This window comes from Bos javanicus, chromosome 1, assembly GCF_032452875.1.
Source record: "Bos javanicus breed banteng chromosome 1, ARS-OSU_banteng_1.0, whole genome shotgun sequence".
In the NCBI taxonomy this organism is placed as follows: Eukaryota; Metazoa; Chordata; class Mammalia; order Artiodactyla; family Bovidae; genus Bos; species Bos javanicus.
The window spans coordinates 68371804-68394024 of record NC_083868.1 but is presented as its reverse complement, the minus strand read 5'-3'; the positions used below and the strand labels follow the sequence as shown (position 1 = coordinate 68394024).

The 22221-nt window shown below is 44.9% G+C and overlaps 1 protein-coding gene across 4 annotated transcripts in view; it reads left to right on the top strand.

The window, feature by feature from the left end:
- Window positions 1–22221, top strand: part of MYLK (myosin light chain kinase) — a 281600-nt gene that overhangs the window by 113691 nt on the left and 145688 nt on the right. For all 4 annotated transcript variants that reach the window (XM_061408285.1, XM_061408344.1, XM_061408131.1 and 1 more), the window contains exon 3: window positions 20977–21184. In XM_061408285.1, coding sequence (XP_061264269.1) covers window positions 20977–21184 — 208 coding nt within the window. The remainder of the gene's footprint in view (window positions 1–20976; window positions 21185–22221) is intronic.

Below are 22221 nucleotides of genomic sequence, written 5' to 3'. Positions count from 1 at the left end.
CATGACCTAGTTTGGGACAGTTGTAGAAGGCAATGGTACCCCACTCCAGTACTCTTGTCTGGAAAATCCCATGGATGGAGGAGCCTGGTAGGCTGCAGTCCATGGGATCACTGAGAGTCGGACACGACTGAGCGACTTCACTTTCACTTTTCACTTTCATGCATTGGAGAAAGAAATGGCAACCCACTCCAGTGTTCTTGCCTGGAGAATCCCAGGGATGGGGGAGCCTGGTGGGCTGCCATCTATGGGGTCGCACAGAGTCGGACACGACTGAAGCAACTTAGCAGCAGCAGCAGCCGCAGGACATAAAGATGGGAGAGGAGAGACATCAATCTACCCTCTACTCTGTAGTGGATTTAGTAGTCCTGCTGGACATGGAGGGAACTTCATAACAGGCATGGTGTCTAGGCTCCCCCTCTCAGATAGCTGACAGTCTGTCAGGGAGTTCTGCCGAATGTGCCTGGAATAAACAGAAACATAACCTGTGTTAATGGCATAGGTGCTCTCCTCTCAGATTGTTCTGAGCCAATCTGATTCAGAATATTCTCATTTTTTCCAGTTAAGTCATCCAAATATCCTTGGAGTTCCAGGATTTTGAAGTTGAGACTTTATAACACCAGCTCCTCCTTGCACCTGGAGGCTGCCCATGAATCTCCTGTCAGATAATGTGTCCTGATTTTATATGGAAAGTATGGTCACTCTGCTTGCTGTAGGGCAGAAAGAAATATGAAAGGTGATGTCATGGTGATTAGTTTGCCCCAGATTTTCTAGAACAGGCCTGATTTTAAACAGATAAATGTCTGCTGGTTTTTAAAATGTGGTCACTTTACAGAATACTGTAAGGGTTGAAAGCTGGGAGGTAAGAGAGATGAGAAGGGCCTGGATACTTGGGGAGACTCTAGAGGGGGAATGAGTGGTCTTAGAGGAGGTGGGGGGAGGGTGTCTCAGAATTGCTCCTTGCTTGGTCCCACTAGCTGCACAACTCTACGGTTCTTGTTTACCTAATGGTGTATGTGAGCATTTAAAAAATATTTTTATTTATTTGGCTGCCCTGATTCTTACTTGTGACATGCAGGGAATTTAGTTGCAGGGGTCTAGTTCCCTGACCAGTGCTGGAACCTGGGCCCCCTGCACTGGGAGTGCAGAGTCGTCGTCACTGGACCACCGGGGAAGTAGTCAGTGAGCGTTTTAAAAAGGAAAAAATCAGGATAAATCTGATGCATGACACATCCTACAGACAGACAGAAATGGAACTTTGCTGCTGGGAGATGAATGAGAATCGGTTGTATTGGCATTTAACATGGCTGGAGGATATTTTCTTCATCTTTTTTTAAATTTTTCTTTCTTGGGCTCACTTCACAACTCGTGGCTTGCAGGATCTTAGTTCCTTTATCGGGGATTGAACCTGCCTCCTCAGCAGTGAATATGTGGAGTCCTAACCACTGGACAACCAGCGAATTCCCTTTTTTTTCAACTTTTAGAATAAATGCCACCTCTTTAGAGGTGGAGCGCTGTCCCCAGCCTGCAGTCTACAGGTGTGTTTAGAAGTGGGTGTTCTGAGGCCAAGGTGTGGGGTGGGGTTGGGAGCATTAGTGGTCTGAGCCCTGAGTGGTGTCAGGGGTCTTTGCCTTAGAGAAGGCCTAGGAAGGTCACACGGGTCTGGTGTTCCAACTGCACAGTTGTAACTGAGGACTCTGACTCTGCCATGGCCTGCAATCGTGGCTTGCATGTCTACTCTGGGGGCAAACCTTGCCAGGGGCAGCAAAATCAGCTCCAGAGAAGCTGAGGGCCAAGGCAGTGCTGGGTTTTTCCGCTTCTCCCTGTCCAGCAAAAGGAAGGGAAAAACACCAGCCTTAGAAATGGAACCCTGACCTAATTAAACTTAAAAGCTTCTGCACAACAAAGGAAACTATAAGCAAGGTGAAAAGACAGCCTTCAGAATGGGAGAAAATAATAGCAAATGAAGCAACTGACAAACAACTAATCTCAAAAATATACAAGCAACTCCTGCAGTTCAATTCCAGAAAAATAAATGACCCAATCAAAAAATGGGCCAAAGAACTAAATAGACATTTCTCCAAAGAAGACATACAGATGGCTAACAAACACATGAAAAGATGCTCAGCATCACTCATTATCAGAGAAATGCAAATCAAAACCTCTATGAGGTACCATTTCACGCCAGTCAGAATGGCTGCGATCCAAAAGTCTACAAGCAATAAATGCTGGAGAGGGTGTGGAGAAAAGGGAACCCTCTTACACTGTTGGTGGGAATGCAAACTAGTACAGCCACTATGGAGAACAGTGTGGAGATTCCTTAAAAAACTGGAAATAGAACTGCCTTATGACCCAGCAATCCCACTGCTGGGCATACACACTGAGGAAACCAGAATTGAAAGAGACACGTGTACCCCAATGTTCATCGCAGCACTGTTTATAATAGCCAGGACATGGAAGCAGTCTAGATGTCCATCAGCAGATGAATGGATAAGAAAGCTGTGGTACATATACACAATGGAGTATTACTCAGCCATTAAAAAGATACATTTGAATCAGTTCTAATGAGGTGGATGAAACTGGAGCCTATTATACAGAGTGAAGTGAGCCAGAAAGAAAATCACCAATACAGTATACTAAAGCATATATATGGAATTTAGAAAGATGGTAACAATAACCCTGTATACGAGACAGCAAAAGAGACACAGATGTATAGAACAGTCTTATGGACTCTGTGGGAGAGGGAGAGGGTGGGGAGATTTGGGAGAATGGCATTGAAACATGTATATTATCATATATGAAACGAGTTGCCAATCCAGGTTCGATGCATGATACTGGATGCTTGGGGCTGGTGCACTGGGATGACCCAGAGGGATGGTACAGGGAGGGAGGAGGGAGGAGCGTTCAGGATGGGGAATGTGTGTATACCTGTGGCGGATTCATGCTGATATATGGCAAAACCAATACAATATTGTAAAGTTAAAAAAAAAATAATAAAGTTTTTTCTGACATTAAAAAAAAAAAAGAAAAGAAATGGAACCCTGGCCCCAGCCCTGGACCCAGCTGAGAGTCTCTGGACAGAAAGTGGCTTGCGAATAAACACTGCTCTCATGCTTGTGTCCTGCCACTGGGAGCAGTGGGCTCTGGGCCCCAGGCATGCCCCTTCCTTCTGGGTTGCAGACTGGCTTGCCTTCCCTTGGGTTTTGGGGCAGGAATACCCTGTCCTGCTCAGGTGGGCTCCAGTGTTGGTGAAACACCATGGGAAGGTGTAGGTGAGAGGCAGAAAGAGTTTCCAGAATTTCCAGAGGCCAGGAGTTCCCTGAGAAGGTGTGTTTAGAAATAGGTGTGCTGAGGCCAAGGTGTGGGGTGGGGGTGAGAGCCCTGAGTGGTACTAGCAACAGTTAAGCTTCTCCAGGCTAAAGTGGGCTCTTAGGGGCACAATAAGTTTACAGACCCTTCTAGTATCCAACCTGAAGCTGACCCTTTTTGTAACGCAAAGTATGAGCCAGGCCATCTTTTTCAGCAGCCTGCTTTCCCGAAGGCACCCCTCAGGCACCATTTGTCTGTGTAAATTGCTTCTCCCTGCCACTTCCTGACACTCCCCAAGGGACTGGCAAACCCATTTTTACCTTTTCCCCATCCCTCAAGCCTGGAGGTGTCTATAGCCAACTTGTCTAATTCCTTAAATACCTTACTTATTAGGGTGACCCCTGTGTCTGTCAGCACATCCACTCCTGTTTAGCAGCTGTGTGAGCTGCACCTGGAATGCTCTGAGCTGGGTGGTCTGAGCAGTTACCTACAGTGAGGCCGCGGCCAAGCCCTGCCTACAGGCTCCTTGACTCCGTGCTACAACAGTGGCACCTATTGAGTTTCCTACAATTCTCTGTGATTAGAAAGGAAAGCAGATGCCCAGGCTTTTTGTAGACTGTTTACCCTTCTCCTTTCGCTGAGGATATTCTAGGACATGGGGAGAAGGGCTCTTTGGGCTACAAAACTTACAACACAGGAAGCCCTCAAGCTTCTCTTGGAGCAGTCTGGGAAATGGACTGATTTTGAATCTCTCTCAACCAGCCAGGGGTTGGTCTGCTGATGTCAGGCACACAACTTTTGGGGGCTGGGGAGGTACCCTAGCATCTAGCCAGTGATGCTGTGTATGGGGCTCACCTCCTCTGGGGATGAACATGCTTGGTGCCAGCTCAGCTGGGGCCCAGCCTCCATGGATCCCTGAGGATCACATTGTTGAAAGGGACCTTGGCAGGAGAGGGGAAGGAAAGTTTGAGTTTTGTTTTTACTAAATAACTGGGCAACTTTTCCCTCCATTTTTCCAGATGCTTCTTCAGAAAAGAAATTTCAATGGCTTGGACTGGGAAGTCTAAATCTGCTTTAAATGTGTGTTTCGAAATAGGACTCAAACCTCTTTGGCATTCCCTGCCCCCAGCATGCCACCAACAGACACCCAGACAAGCACGGCACGCACAGGCTTGCTCACAATGGGACCTTCTAGGAGGGTCCTGGGATTTGCTTCTGCTCTCTTTCCTGTGTCCCCTGGGGCCCTGCCTTAGAATTCCTGAACAATATCTTGTGCAAGAGCTTCCCTGCATGCAACTCATTTGGCAAGAGTCATGAATCAGGCAGACGTGGCCGAGGAGCATGCCCCGGGTGACACTAGGGTGTTTGTGGAGGGGAGTGGGAGGAGGGTAAGGAGCCCCAAGGCTCCTGCCAGGCTGTGCTCCCACTGCCCTGGCCTGCCATCCATCTCTGTTCACCCCTCCTTGAGCCCATCCCAGGTGGGGACCCTGAGGGGCTGCCACGAAGTCAGCAGAGTTACCAGGAACCATCTGCTGTCCAGTCAGACTTGAGTGGCTGGTTCTTACACACCCAGCTCTATCAACCACCCACCCCAGCTCCCTGGGGGCTGATGCTGTACTGGAAGGTGGTCCCTGGAATCCTGCTCAACTCACCGCAGCAGCACCATATGGGGCTCCCGACATCCTCCCTGTACTCCTTCAATCCTCAGTCCACACCCCTTCTGCAGCCCTGACCATGTGTGCCCTGTCATCTTGCAGGCAGGGAGCCACTCCAAGACGGAGTGCCTGTTGTCTCCATCTTTTTCCTGGCATGGAGAAGAGGCCTGTGTGGCAGGGGTACAGTGAGCAAGGATGGAGCAGAGAGAAAGAGGCAGGGGCCAGGCCACCCAGGGCCTTGGGAGCCGTGGTAATTGGGCTTTATTCTTAGTGCAATGAGAAATTGTTGGAAATTTTTAAAACAGAGGAGTGACTTTGGTCTGATTTATGTGTTTTCAAACTTTTATTTCTTGTTTTAATACCTAACATAGAGCTATTGTACTAAAGGCAATGTAGTATTTGGCAGAGGGATAAACACACAGCTCATTGAAACAAAAGAGTTCAAAAATAGATCCACATATATTTGGCTCATTGATTTTTATTTATTGCTGTAAAATATACATGGCATAAAATTGACTGTTTTATCCATGTTTAAGTATACATACAGTTCAGTGGTATTAAGTATATTCATATTGTTGTGTAATTAAACTCCACCACCCATTTCCCAAACTTTTTCCATCTTATAAAACTGAAACTTTGTACCCATTAAACACTAACTCCCCATTTCCCTCCTTCTCCCACTGCTGGCAACAAGCATTCCATTTTCTGTTTCCATGAAATTGATTATTCTAGATCTTCATCTGTGTGAGGGTTGGACCATGAAGAAGGTTGAACGCCAAAGAATTGATGCTTTCGAATTGTAGTCCTGGAGAAGATTCTTGAGAGTTTCTTGGAGAGCAAGGAGATCAAACCATTCAATCCTAAAGGAAATCAACTCTGAATATTCACTGGAAGGACTAATGCTGAAGCTGAAGCTCCAATATTTGTCCATCTGATGCGATTAGCCAACACATTAGAAAAGACCCTGGTGCTGGAAAAGATTGAGGGCAGGAGGAGAAGGAGGTGACGGGATGAGATGGTTGGATGGTATCACTGACTCAATGGACATGAGTTGGAGCAAACTCTGGGAGATAGTGAGGGACAGAGAAGCCTGGCGTACTACACAGTCCATGGGGTCACAGAGACATGACTGAGCAACTGAACAGCAACAGGTCCTTATCTAAGTGGAATCATACACGGTTTGTCCTTTTGTGCCTGGCTTAATGTCCTTTAGGTTCATCCATGTTGTAGCATGTATTATAATTTCCTTCCTTTTAGAGGCTGAATATATTTCATTGTTTGTATATACCACTCTTTGTTTATCCATGCATCTGTTGATGGACACGGGGTGCTTCTGCCTCTTGGATATTATATAAATAGTACTGCTCTGAACATGGGTGTGCAAATGTCTATTCATGTCCCTTCTTTCCGTTCTTTTGGGTTTATATCCAGAAGTGAAATTGTCAGTCATATGGTAGTTCTATTTTTAATTTTGGGGGGAAACCACTATACTGTTTTCCATAGCAGCTGTATCATTCTATTTTCTCACCATCAGTATACAAGGATTCCAGTTTCCCTACATGCTTGCTAATTTTTTTTTATGCTACCCATCCTTAAAATGAGTTTTTATTAAAAGAAAAAGAAAACCTACAAGGACAAATAGAATGAAAGAGAGACAACAGATGAGTAGCAGATGAGCCATGTCAACACATTGGTGGATGATGGAAAATGAGTAGATGATTGGGTGGCTTGGGTTTTAGCTTCTGTGTTGTGCTATACCCATGTCTAATAAAAAAAAAGTAAGCCTGCTTGTGCCAACACAGTTTCTATAAAAGCTGAGAAGTTGGTGGCAACACGAACTTTGAAAGTCTGGCTTGTGGACCTAAGCTGAAAATTGGAGGATTGGTTAAAAATGTAATAAGAAGCAGTTAGGGTCTCAAATCCCCTCCCATACTCCATGTGTCAGGCCACTGCTCCTCTCTTGCACTGAAAGATCAAAGTTTATCTGAAGAGAGACTGAACTTAACCAACTCTCAACTCCTGGGCATGAGGTACAGCTGCAGGCAGGAAGAGGTGTTGTACTCAAAAGGGAGAGGGGCTAAGTAGAAATCAGTGTATTGAAATGAGTCCCCTCATGGCCTTTCCTCAGTCAAAGTCCCAAATGCTGGCAGACAGACCTAATTACTGTGTCCAGACCACCACCCTCTCAGCAGGAAATCAGAAGTTCCTCCCTGTGGAACCTGATCGTCTCAAGACACTATACTGTTTTCCATAGCAGCAATATCATTCTATTTTATAGTTGAGCATTTTTACCCATTCACTCTATTGGAAGATCCAACAAGTTGACAAGGCCCCACTTGCATGAAGCTCTTAATTTCTTCACTCATATATGTGAAAAGTCAGTGACGGATCACTAGCTATTCCATGGAAGCCTCTGTTATTAAAAAGACAAAAAGAATCAAAAAAGAAACCAAGTAGGAACAGAAGACTACAGAAAATGTTGAAGAAATTTTGTCATACCTCAGAGATAAGAAGTTGCTTTCATTAAACAGAAAGGAGATTATTCAATGCGGTTTTTAAAAAATTTGTTTATATATTTGGCTGCTTCGGGTCTTAGTTGCATCATGTGGGATCTTTCACTGCAGTGCACGGACTCTCTAGTTGTGGCATGAGGGCTCAGTATTTGGGGCACACGGGCTTAGTTACTCTGAGGTATGTGGGATCTGAGTTCCCTGACCCGGGATTGAACCTGTGTTCCCTGCATTACAGGCAGATTCTTAACCACTGGGCCACCAGAGAAGTCCCCTCAATGCAGTCTTGAAAAACCAAAAAACGAAGATTTTTTTGAAATTAATGATAGCCAAAATAATAACTTCAATAGATTGGTTACACGATAAAGTTGAAATCTCTTCAGTTCAGTTCAGTTGCTCATTCGTGTCCGACTCTTTGCGACCCCGTAAACTGCAGCACGCCAGGCCTCCCTATCCATTACCAACTCCCGGAGTTTACCCAAACTCATGTCTATTGAGTCGGTGATGTCATCTAACCATCTCATCTTCTGTCATTCCCTTCTCTTCCTGCCTTCAATCTTTCCCAACATCAGGGTCTTTTCAAATGAGCCAGCTCTTTGCATCAGGTGGCCAAAATATTGGACTTTCAGCTTCAACATCAGTCCTTCCAATGAACACCCAGGACTGATTTTCTTTAGGATGGACTGGTTAGCTCTCCTTGCAGTCCAAGGGACTCTCAAGAGTCTTCTCCAACACCACAATTCAAAAACATCAATTATTTGGTGCTCAGCTTTCTTTATACTGCAACTTTCACATCCATACATGACTACTGGAAAAACCATAGCCTTGACTAGGCGGACCTTTGTTGCCAAAGTAATGTATCTGCTTTTCAATATGCTGTCTAGGTTGGTCGTAATTTTCCTTCCAAGGAGTAAGCAAGCATCTTTTAACTTCATGGCTGCAATCACCATCTGCAGTGATTTCGGAGCTCCAAAAAATAGTCAGCCACTGTTTCCCCATCTATTTCCCATGAAGTGATGGGACCAGAAGCCATGATCTTCATTTTCTGAATGTTGAGCTTTAAGCCAACTTTTTCACTCTCCTTTTTCACTTTCATCAAGAGGCTCTTTAGTTCTTCTTCACTTTCTGCCATAAGGGTGATGTCATCTGCATATCTGAGGTTATTGATATTTCTCCCGGCAATCTTGATTCCAGCTTGTGTTTCATCAAACCCAGCATTTCTCATGATGTACTCTGCATATAAGTTAAATAAGCAGGGTGACGATATACAGCCTTGACGTACTTCTTTTCCTATTTGGAACCAGTCTGTTGTTCCATGTCCACTTCTAACTGTTGCTTGCTGAACTGCATACAGGTTTCTCAAGAGGTGGGTCAGGTGGTCTGGTATTCCCACCTCTTTCAGGACTTTCCACAGTTTATTGTGATCCACACAGGCAAGGCTTTTTGGCATAGTCAATAAAGCAGAAATAGATGTTTTTCTGGAACTCTTTTACTTTTTCAATGATCCAGCGAATGTTGGCAATTTGATCTCTGGTTCCTCTGCCTTTTCTAAAACCAGCTTGAACATCTGGAATTTCACGGTTCATATATTGCTAAAGCCTGGCTTGGAGAATTTTGAGCATTACTTTACTAGCATGTGAGATGAGTGCAATTGTGAGGTAGTTTGAGCATTTTTTGGCATTGCATTTCTTTGGGATTGGAATGAAAACTGACCTTTTCCAGTCCTGTGGCCACTGCTGAGTTTTCCAAATTTGCTGACATATTGAGTGCAGCATTTTCATAGCATCATCTTTCAGGATTTGAAATAGCTCAACTGGAATTCCATCACCTCCATTAGCTTTGTTCATAATGATACTTCCTAAGGCCCACTTGACTTCACATTCCAGGTTGTCTGGCTCTAGGTGAGTGATCACACCATTGTGATTATCTGGGTCAAGAAGATCTCTTTTGTACAGTCCTGTGTATTCTTGCCACCTCTTCTTAATCTCTTCTGCTTCTGTTAGGTCCATACCATTTCTGTCCTTTATTGAGCCCATCTTTCCATGAAATGTTCCCTTGATATCTCTAATTTTCTTGAAGAGATCTCTAGTCTTTCCTATTCTATTGTTTTCCTCTATGTCTTTGCACTGATCACTGAGGAAGGCTTTCTTATCTCTCCTTGCTATTCTTTGGAACTCTGCATTCAAGAATATCTTTCCTTTTCTCCTTTGCTTTTTGCTTCTCTTCTTTTCACAGCTATTTGTAAGGCCTCCTGAGACAGCCATTTTGCTTTTTTGAATTTCTTTTTCTTGGGGATGGTCTTGATGCCTGTCTCCCATACAATGTCATAAACCTCCATCCACAGTTCATCAGGCACTCTGTCTACCAGATCTAGTCCCTTAAATCTATTTCTCACTTCTACTGTATAACCATAAGAGATTTGATTTAGGTCATACCTGAATGGTCTAGTGGTTTTCCCCACTTTCTTCGATTTAAGTCTGAATTTGGCAATAAGGAGTTCATGATCTGAGCCACAGTCAGCTCCCTGTCTTGTTTTTGCTGACTGTATAGAGCTTTTCCATCTATGGCTGCAAAGAATATAATCAAAAATTCCTCAAAATTGAAAGATATGCATTATCTACAATGAAAAGACCTATTACCAAGGATCTAGTACAATGAGTGAATAGAGATTTACATACAACAAAGCACCTCATCATGGAGTTCTAGGCTGTCAGGGATAAAGAGAAGATTCCAGAAGCTCTGAAGCAAAAAACCCACACACATACACTGGGTCATAGAGGAAGGATCGGCATGGCATTATACCTCTTGTATCAACACTGGATGCCGACTTCAAATGCCATGAAGCAATACCTTCAAAATTCTGAAGGAAGATTTTCCACTATAATTCTTTTCCTAGATAAACTGCCAGTTGAGTATAAAGTAGACTATTGGCACTTTTGGAAATGACTTTTGGAAACTTAAAGATTTAATCTTCCTTGCATTTGTTCATAAGAAACCACTGGAGGAGGACATGTTCAACCAAAGTGGTGGCGCCCAAGAGGATGGTAAAGGAAAGTCCCTAGAGCACTATGCACCAGGCCTAGATAGCATTGAGTTCAGATTTGGAGCACAGCAACAGAATGTTCCAGGAGAGATCTCTCCAATGGAGGAAAAAATAAAAGTCACCGAGATATTTGACAATTGCTGAGATGACGCTTACTCCTTGGAAGGGAAGTTATGACCAACCTAGACAGCATATTAAAAAGCAGAGACATTACTCTGCCAACAAAGGTCTGTCTAATCAAGGCTATGGTTTTTCCAGTAGTCATGTATGGATGTGAGAGTTGGACTATAAAGAAAGCTGAGCACCGAAGAATTGATGCTTTTGAAGTGTGGTGTTGGAGAAGACTCTTGAGAGTCCCTTGGACTGCAAGGAGATCCAACCAGTCCATCCTAAAGGAGATCAGTCCTGAGTGTTCATTGGAAGGACTGATGTGAAGCTGAAAGTCCAAAATTTTGGCCACCTGATGCAAAAAGCTGGCTCATTTGAAAAGACCCTGACGCTGGGGAAAGACTGAAAGCAGAAAGAGAAGGGAATGACAGAGGATGAGATAGTTAGATGGGATCGCCAACTCAATGGACATGAGTTTGGGTAGCGTCCGGGAGTTGGTGAGCCTAATGTACTACAGTCCACGGGGTCACAAAGAGTTGGACACGACTGAGCGACTGAAGTGAACTGACTGAGATGAATTTTATAGTTCTCTTCAGAAGTTGCATTCTTAAAAAAACCAATCAAACCAAAAGTAAGGCAGGTATTAACTCCAGGGGAAAAAAATCTATTAATAATTGTAATATACTATGTAGCTTGTCAGTGAGCGAAACTAAAATAAAGCAAACACTAACACACTGGCATAATAAAAATTGTCATTAGTTCCTGGGGATAGGGGAAGAGCTTATGGGAAGGTTGAGAGCTAAAAGCTCGTGTTTCATATAGGGAAGTTAAGACATAATGTCTAAAATTTGAAAGAATAAAATAGTTGTATAAGGTTGTTACTTAGAAACACTGGAGAAGAAAACAGAAGGAATGGCTAAAAGAGTTGAAGATGATTTCCTGAAGGAAGTGGAAATTGGGGGTGGGAGGGGTAGAGCAGAGATCTGCTTTTTTTTTTTTAATGACTTACTTATTGACATTTTGACCACATACATGTCTTGGTGAGAGTGAAAACATTTTAGAAAAGCATATTGGGTTATGTTTTTCAGCCTGGTGGCCAGCCAGACACTGACACTGCACAGGAAACAACTTTTGATTTCTTATCTGGCATGATTCTCTATGCAGATGAGGGTGCCTTTGGGCAGTGAGGTTTGGGGAGAACATTCTGCTATTAAGTAGCAAACTCACACTGCTGCTGTCTGCCGCTGGTGCAGATATTTTTGACAGCATCACAGAGGCACTCTCCCGACCAGGTTGATGCAGGCAGCCCCAGAGGTCCTGCCATCCAGGCTCCAGCTGCTCACCCCGCTCCCTCACAGCCTGCCACCTGGGAGAGCGAAGCGGAAGGCAGGCTTTGTGTGGTGATGTGCGTGCACGTGGAGCAGGTGGTCAGCAGCCGCCGGAGAGACAGCAAAGGTGAGGGAACCAAGGCGAGCTGTTTTCGGTGGCGGGGACCCTCTGGTCACTTTTGCCCACCTTTGCTTTTAAATAGAATTGCCTCATATTCTCAGAGAGTCCTCAGAGGATGGGACCTTCCCAGGACAATCTGTGGCCGGATTGAGTCTTGTGGATTTTTGAGTCTCGTGGTGTCTGGGCTCTACTCTTTGAGGAGTCAGAAGCTGCTGCCAAGTGGCCTGTGTTGTTTGGGGAGAAGCCCTCTGCTCCATCTCTCCTGCCAGCAAAGTATGTCTCTCACTCTCCAGATTCAACTATGACAGGCCAGAAACTCCAGATTTATTACCCCAGATTTATTTCCTTCCCGAAACTTGCCCGTGCCCTTGAAATTCCAAGGCTGCATTAGTCAGTGAGGCAGAAATCAAGGGGATGGTCTGTGTCTTGACGTTTCACATGATATTATGGAGTGGGATGATGGTACAGGCAAAACTACAGATGGGATATTTGTTTTAAAATGTGTTTTTTCATATTACATAAAATCAACAATCACTTTTCAAAAGGGGTTTACCCTTCAAATAAAAATAATAAGCCAGTTCCACTAAGGCAAAAGGTGTTCTCAGTTAAAGTGTTAGGTTTTTAATCTAATTAAGGGTGTGACACCTTGAAGTTGTCTATAAGAATTCGAGTTGTGTAAGAGGAGGCTCAGCAAGCCCAGAAGTTCACAAGTACTGATATTTCTTAGGGCAGAAGCAGTTTCATGCTGTCAAAGCTTTGAGCTGAGTGGATGCTGCTGCTGCTGCTAAGTCGCTTCAGTCGTGTCCGACTCTGTGCGACCCCATAGACGGCAGCCCATCAGGCTCCCCCGTCCTTGGGATTCTCCAGGCAAGAACACTGGAGCGGGTTGCCATTTCCTTCTCCAATGCATGAAAGTGAAAAGTGAAAGTGAAGTCACTCAGTCATGTCCGACTCTTTAGCAACCCCATGGACTGCAGCCTACCAGGCTCCTCTGTCCATGGATTTTCCAAGCAAGAGTACTGGAGTGGGGTGCCATCGCCTTCTCTGGAATGGAGGCTAAGGTACCTTATTACAAGGAATCACTCACCTCAGAGAGAAGAGACAGAGGACCTAACCTTTTGAATTTCTTAATGCACTGTTGTACATGTTTTTTCTCATTTGATCATAAACTTAATTCATGGAAATAGATACTGATATAGTTCCATCTTACAGTTATATAAACTGAGGGCCAAGTAAGTTAAGTAACAAGGTCAGGCAACTGGTGATTGCTACAGCCAGCACCCACACATGGCTCTGTCTGATTCCAGATGCCATATACCTTCCTGAATTAGGACTCTTGTTTGCAAGTGACAGAAACCAAGTGCATGGGTTAAATGAAAGACAGGTATTGTCTCATACGACCGCGTGGATCCTAAGTCCACCGCAGCTCTGCCTGCCATGCGTCCATCTCCTTCCTTCTCCACTGTGTATGTGATGTCTTACTGTGCACATGGCTTGCTTCTCTTAGGTGGAGGCAAGGAAACAGAGGTGGGAATGGGGAAGGATGACTGCCCACAGGTAGCTTCAGGCTTACATCTTCCCAGCTTAGGATCGCTGTGAAGAGACAGTTTCAAAGTGAAAGTGAATTCGCTCAGTCGTGTCTGACTCTGCGACCCCACAGACTGTAGCTTACCAGGCTCCTCCGTCCGTGGGATTCTCCAGGCAAGAATACTGGAGTGGGTTGCCGTTTCCTTCTCCAGGAGATCTTCCCAACCCAGGGATCAAACCCGGGTCTCCTGCATTGCAGGCAGATGCTTTACCATCTGAGCCAACAGGGAAGACAAGAGACAGTTGGTTTAGTCTTGCTTTATTCTAATTGAAATTGTAGGGAAGAGTCCTGATTGGCTGACTTGGATCAGGCTCATTGTGGAAGCTTGAGTGCTTTGGCCAGAAGGCAGCTACTGATGCCTCTCCACTAGACTCACCTGAGGTGGGCAGAAGGGAAGGGAGCAGATCTTCAAAGGAGGGGCTTACCCTGGGAAAGGTGGGCAGGAGATCCTGAGCACATCAAACAAAACCAAGCCACAGCGCTAATTTGTTAAACTTCTGTGACATCACGCACCTCTTATTAATATTTTAACACATCTGAGAGTATGTCTCAGCTCAGTATTAGAAACTGGAGGGTGAGCTTAGCTCCTGGGCCAGCCTCACCAGCTGGAGACGCTGGTTCCGTGGAAGCCTTTGTTAGGGAAGGTAGAGCCAGAACTCAGGGCTTTGTGCAGAGAGGTTCCCAGTAAGGCTGAAATCCCACAGCCATCCCACAGGGACTGGATCTCAAATGGAAGGACACTTGTTTTCATAGGAAAACCCTGAATTTGGAAGCACTTGGAAAACATCAGTGTCAGAGGTTCCTGATTACATTTAGAATTCTGTTTCTTTGTTAGACTGCGCCAGAGTTTTAAATGCTTGTGTCATTGAAAGGGAATCAAAAAGTTGCACACACTGATAAGCTTGAGCTAGATAAAAGGAAATCAGACTTCTTGTTTGAAACAGTCAGAAGGGCCTGAGGTATAACCTAAGGCTGCCAAGCTGTAACCTGTCTCATGCTCTTTGTGGAAATTACAGTGTGTTCTCTGTCTGGCAGGTGTGGGGGTGTGGGGGTGTCTGTGTCCTGGGCCAAAGGAAAAGAAAACTTGCCACAGGAGGTGAGAGCGGCTGATCACAGAGAGAGACTTCCGGCATCTTTCCTGAAGACCTGGGTGGCCTTCTCCAGGCCGGTGTGAAGAGTTGCTTCTCTGCATTTTGCTTTTGTTTTTCATGGAAATGCTTCAGTTCCTGCTGTTTCACAACTTTGGACTTAAGGGCAGAGAGGGTCCAGCAATTTAAGCCTCTCACTAATTGCTGCTTTTAGCTGGTATGATCTCCTCCTGAAGATTCTGTGGGTTCAGTCAAGGCTTTTGACTGTTGGTAATGGGATTATTCAAAGCCTTAATTAAGTTCCTGCCCATCCAATGGGCCAGGTGCCGGGTGCTGACACTGACCCAGGCCCCTAAACTGTCATGTCATAACTATGGTTCACCCTTCACTCTTCACTCTCATAATATATCCATGATGTAAGTTTCATAGGCATTTTCTGTGGTCTAATTTGCTGGGAATGTTAATATTTAAATTCCTTCTGTGCATCCGTGTCCATTTATTATCTGGATGAGCTTATACTTGGAGATGGGACAGAAGATTCGTCTTCAATGAATTCCTCAGGATCATTGGTGTCTTTGCTATTATTTTCAGTTTTTAAATCACCAGCTCTGTCCTAGTCATTTATCCTAGGAGAATTTATTTATGTAGGAGAAGATGCCTTGAAATAGGGCAAGAAGTTCAGAGTGATGGGCTATAGGCAGGCTGGCAATCATAGGAAGCATGGAGACAGTCGCGTTGCAGAATCAGCTTTGTCTGTCTTGAGGAGGGGGACATCTGTCCAGCAGGTTTCCTTAATTTCCCATCCTTCAGGCTCAGCCTTTCCCAGCATTGATTTTGGTTACCCAGTAGGATTCAAAGAAGTACTTATGGACAACCCCTTCATCTATTATTCCCAGCCCCAAGGATTTCTCAGCTCACTGCTCACATCTTCTTTGTGTATCTTTCCAACTCCCCAGTGTCCCGCTGAGCAGTCCCTTTTCACCCTGGCTTTAGTGTAACCCTGGTTTCTCTCTCTCTCTCTTTTTGGTCTCCCTCCATTCTCATCATGAGCAGAGCTTCAGTTTCATGTCTTGCCCAGCTCGGCACTGCAGCTGTGTGGCTTGGCAGTGTGCAAACAGGGACAGGTCCACCCAGGTACAAAAGACATGCAGGAGATCATCAAAAACAGGAACATCACCCCCTTTCTACCTCTTACCAAGCTGAGAAGGCAGATGTGTAGCTCTGAGTCTTGGGGGTATGGCGGTCAGAGAAGCTGACTTTGCTCTGGGCTTACACCCTGGTAGCCTGTTGCAGGCAACCCGGAATTGACTGCAAGCCCTTCACACACATCAGAAAAAAATCAAAAGATAGGTTCGATTCCTGGGTCAGAAAGATCCCTTGGAGGAGGGCATGGCAACCCACTCCAGCATTCTTTCCTGGATAATCCCATGGACTGAGGAGCCTGGCAGGCTATAGTCCATAGGGTCGCGAAGAGTCAGACGCAACTGAAGTGACTGAGCACGCACACCCTTAAGAATGTTTCACTTTCAGTCATTAAGTAGATCTCTAAATAGCACCAGATTCTGAAAAACTTCCCAGCATGGCAGGCAGATGTGACACGGCAGCAAGCAGCCGCCCGCCTGCAGCCCAGCTTTCTCCTCACCAGCCAACACACGCAGAATGAGCCCCCACTCCTTTTAAAGGTCTTTTGAGGCCATAAAGGCTCTTGGGGACATTTTATGGAACTGAAGCACAGTTTTACTATTTTAAATTATTATAGGGGTTATGGTGACTCTATCTTTATTTTTATGACAAGTTGTCAGATATGCCCTTGATTTATTTGATCCCAAGCTTTTAAGAATACAACCTCCAATTAAATGTGGTTACTGTGGCAAAAAATATGATTCTCCTTAGAATGACCCTCTTTGGGGCCATTTCCAAAAACTCATTATGGTGAGAAGTCAGGGCTGCCTACTCATATTCACAGGCATCTCTCCTTATGGTTGCTCGGTTTTCCCTTATGGAGGATTAGAGAGTATTAAAGCTGTGGGCTGGGCCCAGGGGAGACTGAAAGGGGAAGAAAGAATCTTCCCCCAGAAGCTAAGTGGGTCATTATTTAATTCAGACTACTTCAGGGATAGAAGGACCTGAGGCATCAAGAACTGTTTTATCATCAATGAAAGGAAGGAATTACAACCTGAAGAGGTCAGGAAGCCAAGCCAGACCTGGGACACAGGCCTGGATCTTATGTCGTCTGTCTTCTCTGTCCCACACGGACTCTCCTAGGGATGTCTTGGGCACATGCATGGCACCCATCCTATCTGTCTTAGGCCGTTGGGTTATTTCTGCTATAATGGAAATACAATAGATGGGGTGGTTTAAACAACAGAAATTTATTTTTCACAGTTTTGGAGACTGGAAAGTCCAAAATCAAGGCCCCAGCAGATTCAGTGTCTGGGGAGATCCAGCTCCTGGTTTGTAGATGGCCAGCTTCTTGCTGTGTACCCACATGGTAAAAAGGAGTGAGGGAGCTCCCTGGAATAGCTTTTGTAAGGGCACTAATCCCATTCATGAGGTTCCCACCCTTCTGACCTCATCACTCCAAAGGGCCTGCCTCCTAATATAATCATATTAAGGGTTAGGATTTCAACATGAACTTTAGAGAGACACATTTAGTCTATGGCACTGTCCTTTGTTGCTCCAAGGAAACAGCCCTAGACTTGCTTTTAGCATGGCCATGACCATTGACATTTTTCCCAAGTGGGGAACAGATATTGCTTTAACATAGGGGAGGTTTAAGGTCTATAAGGGATAGACTTTTATCAATGCTTTGGGTTCTATAGTATTTATCTTTCCAAAAACATAAATTTACAGTGAGGCACAGAGAGACAGCTACTCAACTGATAGACCAAAATTGTGGTCCCAGATCTGTCACTTGATCTTAAAGATAGCAAATCGTTCACTTCTCCAGGCCTCTTTCCTTAGCTCTCAGGGCTTAATAATATGATTGTCCTTGCATGCTGTCACAGACACTCTTGGTACCCCACCAAAATCACCTTCACCAGGCTGCTACACCTGCTCCCAGTTGCTCTGAGTGTCAGTTAAGGGCTTGGCTTCCTGAATCCTTATCTCAGGTTCTGCTTCTGCTTCCCAAGACACCTCCATTATAGCACTGCAAATATCAAATAAGATTCTCTATGTGGAAGACTCTGAAAACTGAAGTATCACTGGGCTTTTATTGCAGTTTTGACTGGGCTGTAAAAGTCCCAGCTGTGGCTTCTTGGCAGAAGGCCCATGATGAAGGCAGATAAGACGTCCAGGGAGGGCGGGGCTGTTGTCACAAACCCAAGATTGCGGGTCTGGGTTTCTCTTCTTTCCCCACCTAGGAGCCCAAGATAGTGGGAAGACAATAAAAATGAGTTTACTTGAAGCTGAGTAATTTTTAGGTAAGGTTAGGTAGTGACTGAACAAGTTTTTCCATATCGGGAGGATAAGAATTGGAGCTGCGGATCATTCAGACCTTGGAACAGAAAAAGGTCATAGAAATTCCTGCTTTTGCTTCAGATACAGGCTGTACAAAAGTCCATTGCAAACTGCAGTTTTCTAAGTGGCACTAGTTTCAGCGTTAAAAAAAAATCCTTGGATACTTACTTTAAGGGCACTGCAAAGGTGGATTTGGTGGTGTGGGGTGGAGGGGAATGTCTATGCATGTAGAAAATGAGAGGAAAATAGAAAGGGAAATAGGGATCTGTGTCCTCAAAATCTGGAGCACTTGCAATGTCCCCAGTTAATCATTGATGCCTCCAGCCCTGATGGCCCCAGAGCTGGCACCGCTGCAGGGGGCCAGAGTACTTGCTCATGGAATGCTAAGGATGCATTTGGTGAAGTTAATGATTCATCACCTCCCCCCAGTTCCAGGGCCCTACATCCCTTTCTCTGACACTGACAGAAGCTTACCTGATCATTTTCTGGAGGTGAGGCTGGCCCTGCCTCTCACAAATTCACTGTAAGACCAGATTCCCAAGGGGCTTCCTTCTGTAGGAAAGTTTCTTTCCTTAGCTGTTTCCTGAAGATAAGCTTCAAAGAGAAAAAGAATGTGTTGCTAGAGTGATTGTCTGATATTCCTTGGCATGAAGTTTTGTGCCAAGAGGGTACCACAAGATGATATGTTTTTTATATGGATTATGCATTATAAACATGCATAATGTTTATTTGTGTACCACTTTTAATTCCAATTCTAGATTTAGGTACCTTGAGGGGCTCCACAAATTAATAAATGGTTGTGCTATACATTTATTATGTGCGTGTGTGTTAAGTCACTTCTGTTGTGTCTGACTCTCTGTGACTCCATGGGCTATAGCCCACTAGGCTCATCTGTCCACAGGATTTCCCAGGCAAGAATACTGGAGTGAGTGCCATGCCCTACTCCAGGGTATCTTCCTGACCCAGGAATCAAACCTGCATCTTCTGTGACTCCTCAGTGCAGGCAGCTTCCTTACTGCTGAGCCACTGGGGAGGTCATATATTCATTATACAGACACACTAATATGAAAGGAACACATATTTTCATTTAAATTTTTTTCTATTTTACAAAGATCAAGTGTGTTATTTGTAAGAATATCAGAAAATGATAGTTAAGTAAAAGGAAAAGGAGCAACCCAGAGGTGATCTCTTTTTGTTTCATATCACAATAGACATTATAATATGCATGTGGTCCCCTTCAAACCCATCACCCTAAGATAGGATATGTGTGCTTGGCAAGGCTGCAATGGTCCAGGTGTGAGCGCACAGCCACCTACCCTCCCCTTGCTCCCATGTGCTGATAAAGCATCCTCTCTGACCTCGCTGAGGCATGTGATGAGAATTATAGTTGCCAGTCACTGAAGGCTTTCTTTGTAAATGCAATTTGGGGTTATCCAGTGAATTTGGGTTTTGCTGCATCTGTACCCATGCTCTCTTGTCTTGGAAGTGGATACATGTGTAAAAACTACCGCTACCACCTATTTGCAACACCAACAGTTTCTTTCTCAGGAGGGTTCTGTGATGTCTTCTGTGCATTTCCAATGCTAAAATCCCCCAATTCAGGGCCCCAGGGTTTGCACTGATGGGCCAGTCTGAGCCCTGCTCCTCTGAAGAGGAATCCATTCTGAAGGGCTGATTGAGTTTCTTGGTTTTCAGGGCCCTTGGGGAGCTTTTTCTGAAACTCAAAGTGATTTCTTTTCTTGGAACTTATCTCTCCCTGCATTTCCCCCTCAGTGGGGAAACATCTTCTCTCTGAACAAGTTGCTATGAGGCTCAGATATGTTAAGTATTTAGAAAAGTGCTTAACACTTAGCACTCAGAAGATGTTAGCTGCTAACAATTCGTAGAGAGAGTGGTCTCGGGTAGCACTGCCTGATAGACACATTGAGCAAGGCACATAATGTAGGTGTACCTTTCCTAGTAGCTACATTAAAACACCAAAAAGAAACAAGCGAAATTAGTTCTAACAATATATTTTATTTAACCCAATATGTCAAAGTTACTATCTTTTCAATATGTAATCAGTATTTCTAAATTATTGAGGCATTTTACATTCTTTTTCATACTAACTCCTCAAAGCCCCTTGTGTAATTTACACTTATGCTTACGGTGTGACTCAGGATCAGCCACGTTTCAAGCATCTGGTCACCACGTGTGGCTAGTGGCCGCCGTACTGGGCAGCTCAGATCTAGAACCTTGCTACCCAGGGTGAGTTCTAGGGACCAGCAGCCTCAGCAGCATCTGAGAGCTTATCTGAATGGCAGAATCTCAGGCCCACCCCAGACCTATAGAAGTAGAATCTGCATTTTTAAGAAGTATCTGTTGCTTGTTAGAGTGGGAAGCATCGGTCTAGAATCCCCATGTTCAGTCCCCACCCCTGGGGTTTTGATTTAATTGGTCCAAGGTTGGACCTGGGCACTGGTATTTGCTTTGAATCTCCTGCAGTGATTCTAATCATGTAACCAGGCTTGAGAGACATCTGTGTGGTGGGCTCTGAAGCCAGGATGCCTGACTTGGCCACTTTCTATCTTCAAGGCCTCAAGAAATCTACCAAAACCCTACATCTCAATTTCCTCATCTCTAAAATGGAGATGAAAGTAATATTTGTTTCACAGGCTGCTTATGAGGATTATATGAGTTAATACATGTAAAGTACCCAGAACAATATCTGATACATAGGAAGTGCTCCTTATATACAAGCTCTCACCCTTTCTTCTTTTCCTTGAAGGTTCGGGGCTACCCAGAGCCCCAAGTGACATGGCACAGAAACGGACAACCCATCACCAGTGGGGGCCGCTTCCTGCTGGACTGTGGTCCCCGGGGGACTTTCAGCCTTTTGATTCGTGCTGTGCGTGAAGAGGACAAGGGAAAGTATACCTGTGAAGCCACTAACGGTAGTGGTGCCCGCCAGGTGACAGTGGAGTTGACAGTAGAAGGTGAGTCCCAGGAGGTGAAACCCTGGGGAGAGATAAGCCGTCACTTTCCTGTGGCCTGCAGCTCCTGCTTCAGCCCTCTCTTGGGAGAGGAACCCACAAGAGAAAACATCCCCATATCCCTGAACTCAGGACCTTGTCGTCTGATGGGGGAAATGTGGTCCCCGGAACACGGAGGCATCAGGAGACAATGTCGGACTACACATCACCTCAGTCCCCAGCTTCAGCCTTCCCTTTGCTTCCCCTCACACTGAGACTGAGACTGGATGGACTCCTCATCATGGCCTTACAAGGCCCAGTGCACTCCTGCCTGGCTCTCCAGACCCATTTCCTTCCGCTCCTCCACTGTGCTCACTGCTTGCTCCACTGTGGTCACACTGGCCTTCTGCTTCTCCTTGAGCAAAACCTCAGGGCCCTCGCCTGCTGTTCCCTGTGTAAAGAAGTGCTCTTTCCGCAGCCCTGCCCCTGACTTGGCCCCTCACTTACTTCAGATCTCTGCTCAGACATCCCCTCCTTGGAGAACCGTCTCTGATGTTTCATCCCCAGGGCTCTCCCATCCTCTCACTCCATCCCAACTTTTCCTTCCAGGGCTATCACTGTCTCCTATTTTACTACTTCCTCCATCCAAATACCCCCTAACTGGAAGCTCTAGAGGAAGAGGGATTTTTATCTGTTTACTGCTGTATCTCCAGCATCTAGAAAACTTCCTGGCATGTGATACTGAACTATTTAGAGAAAGAACAATGTTTATTATCATCATTATAAAGTAATACATGCCCGTCATAAAAAGCTTTGTAAAACTCAAAAAAATATATAGGAGATAAACATACCAGCTTGTTAACACTGATTATTTTGTTGTTTTTCTTTTTCCTTTGTACTTAAAAAATTTTTATTAACTTCAAAAGTTCCAGGAAAACATTTGGCTGTAAGTAAAACTATTCCTTTGTGGCTGGTATATCTCCCACATGCTAAAGACACTCCACCAGTGAGAACATTTCCAGTTCAGGCCACTGGCTCCTGCTTAATGGCCTGACATCTTA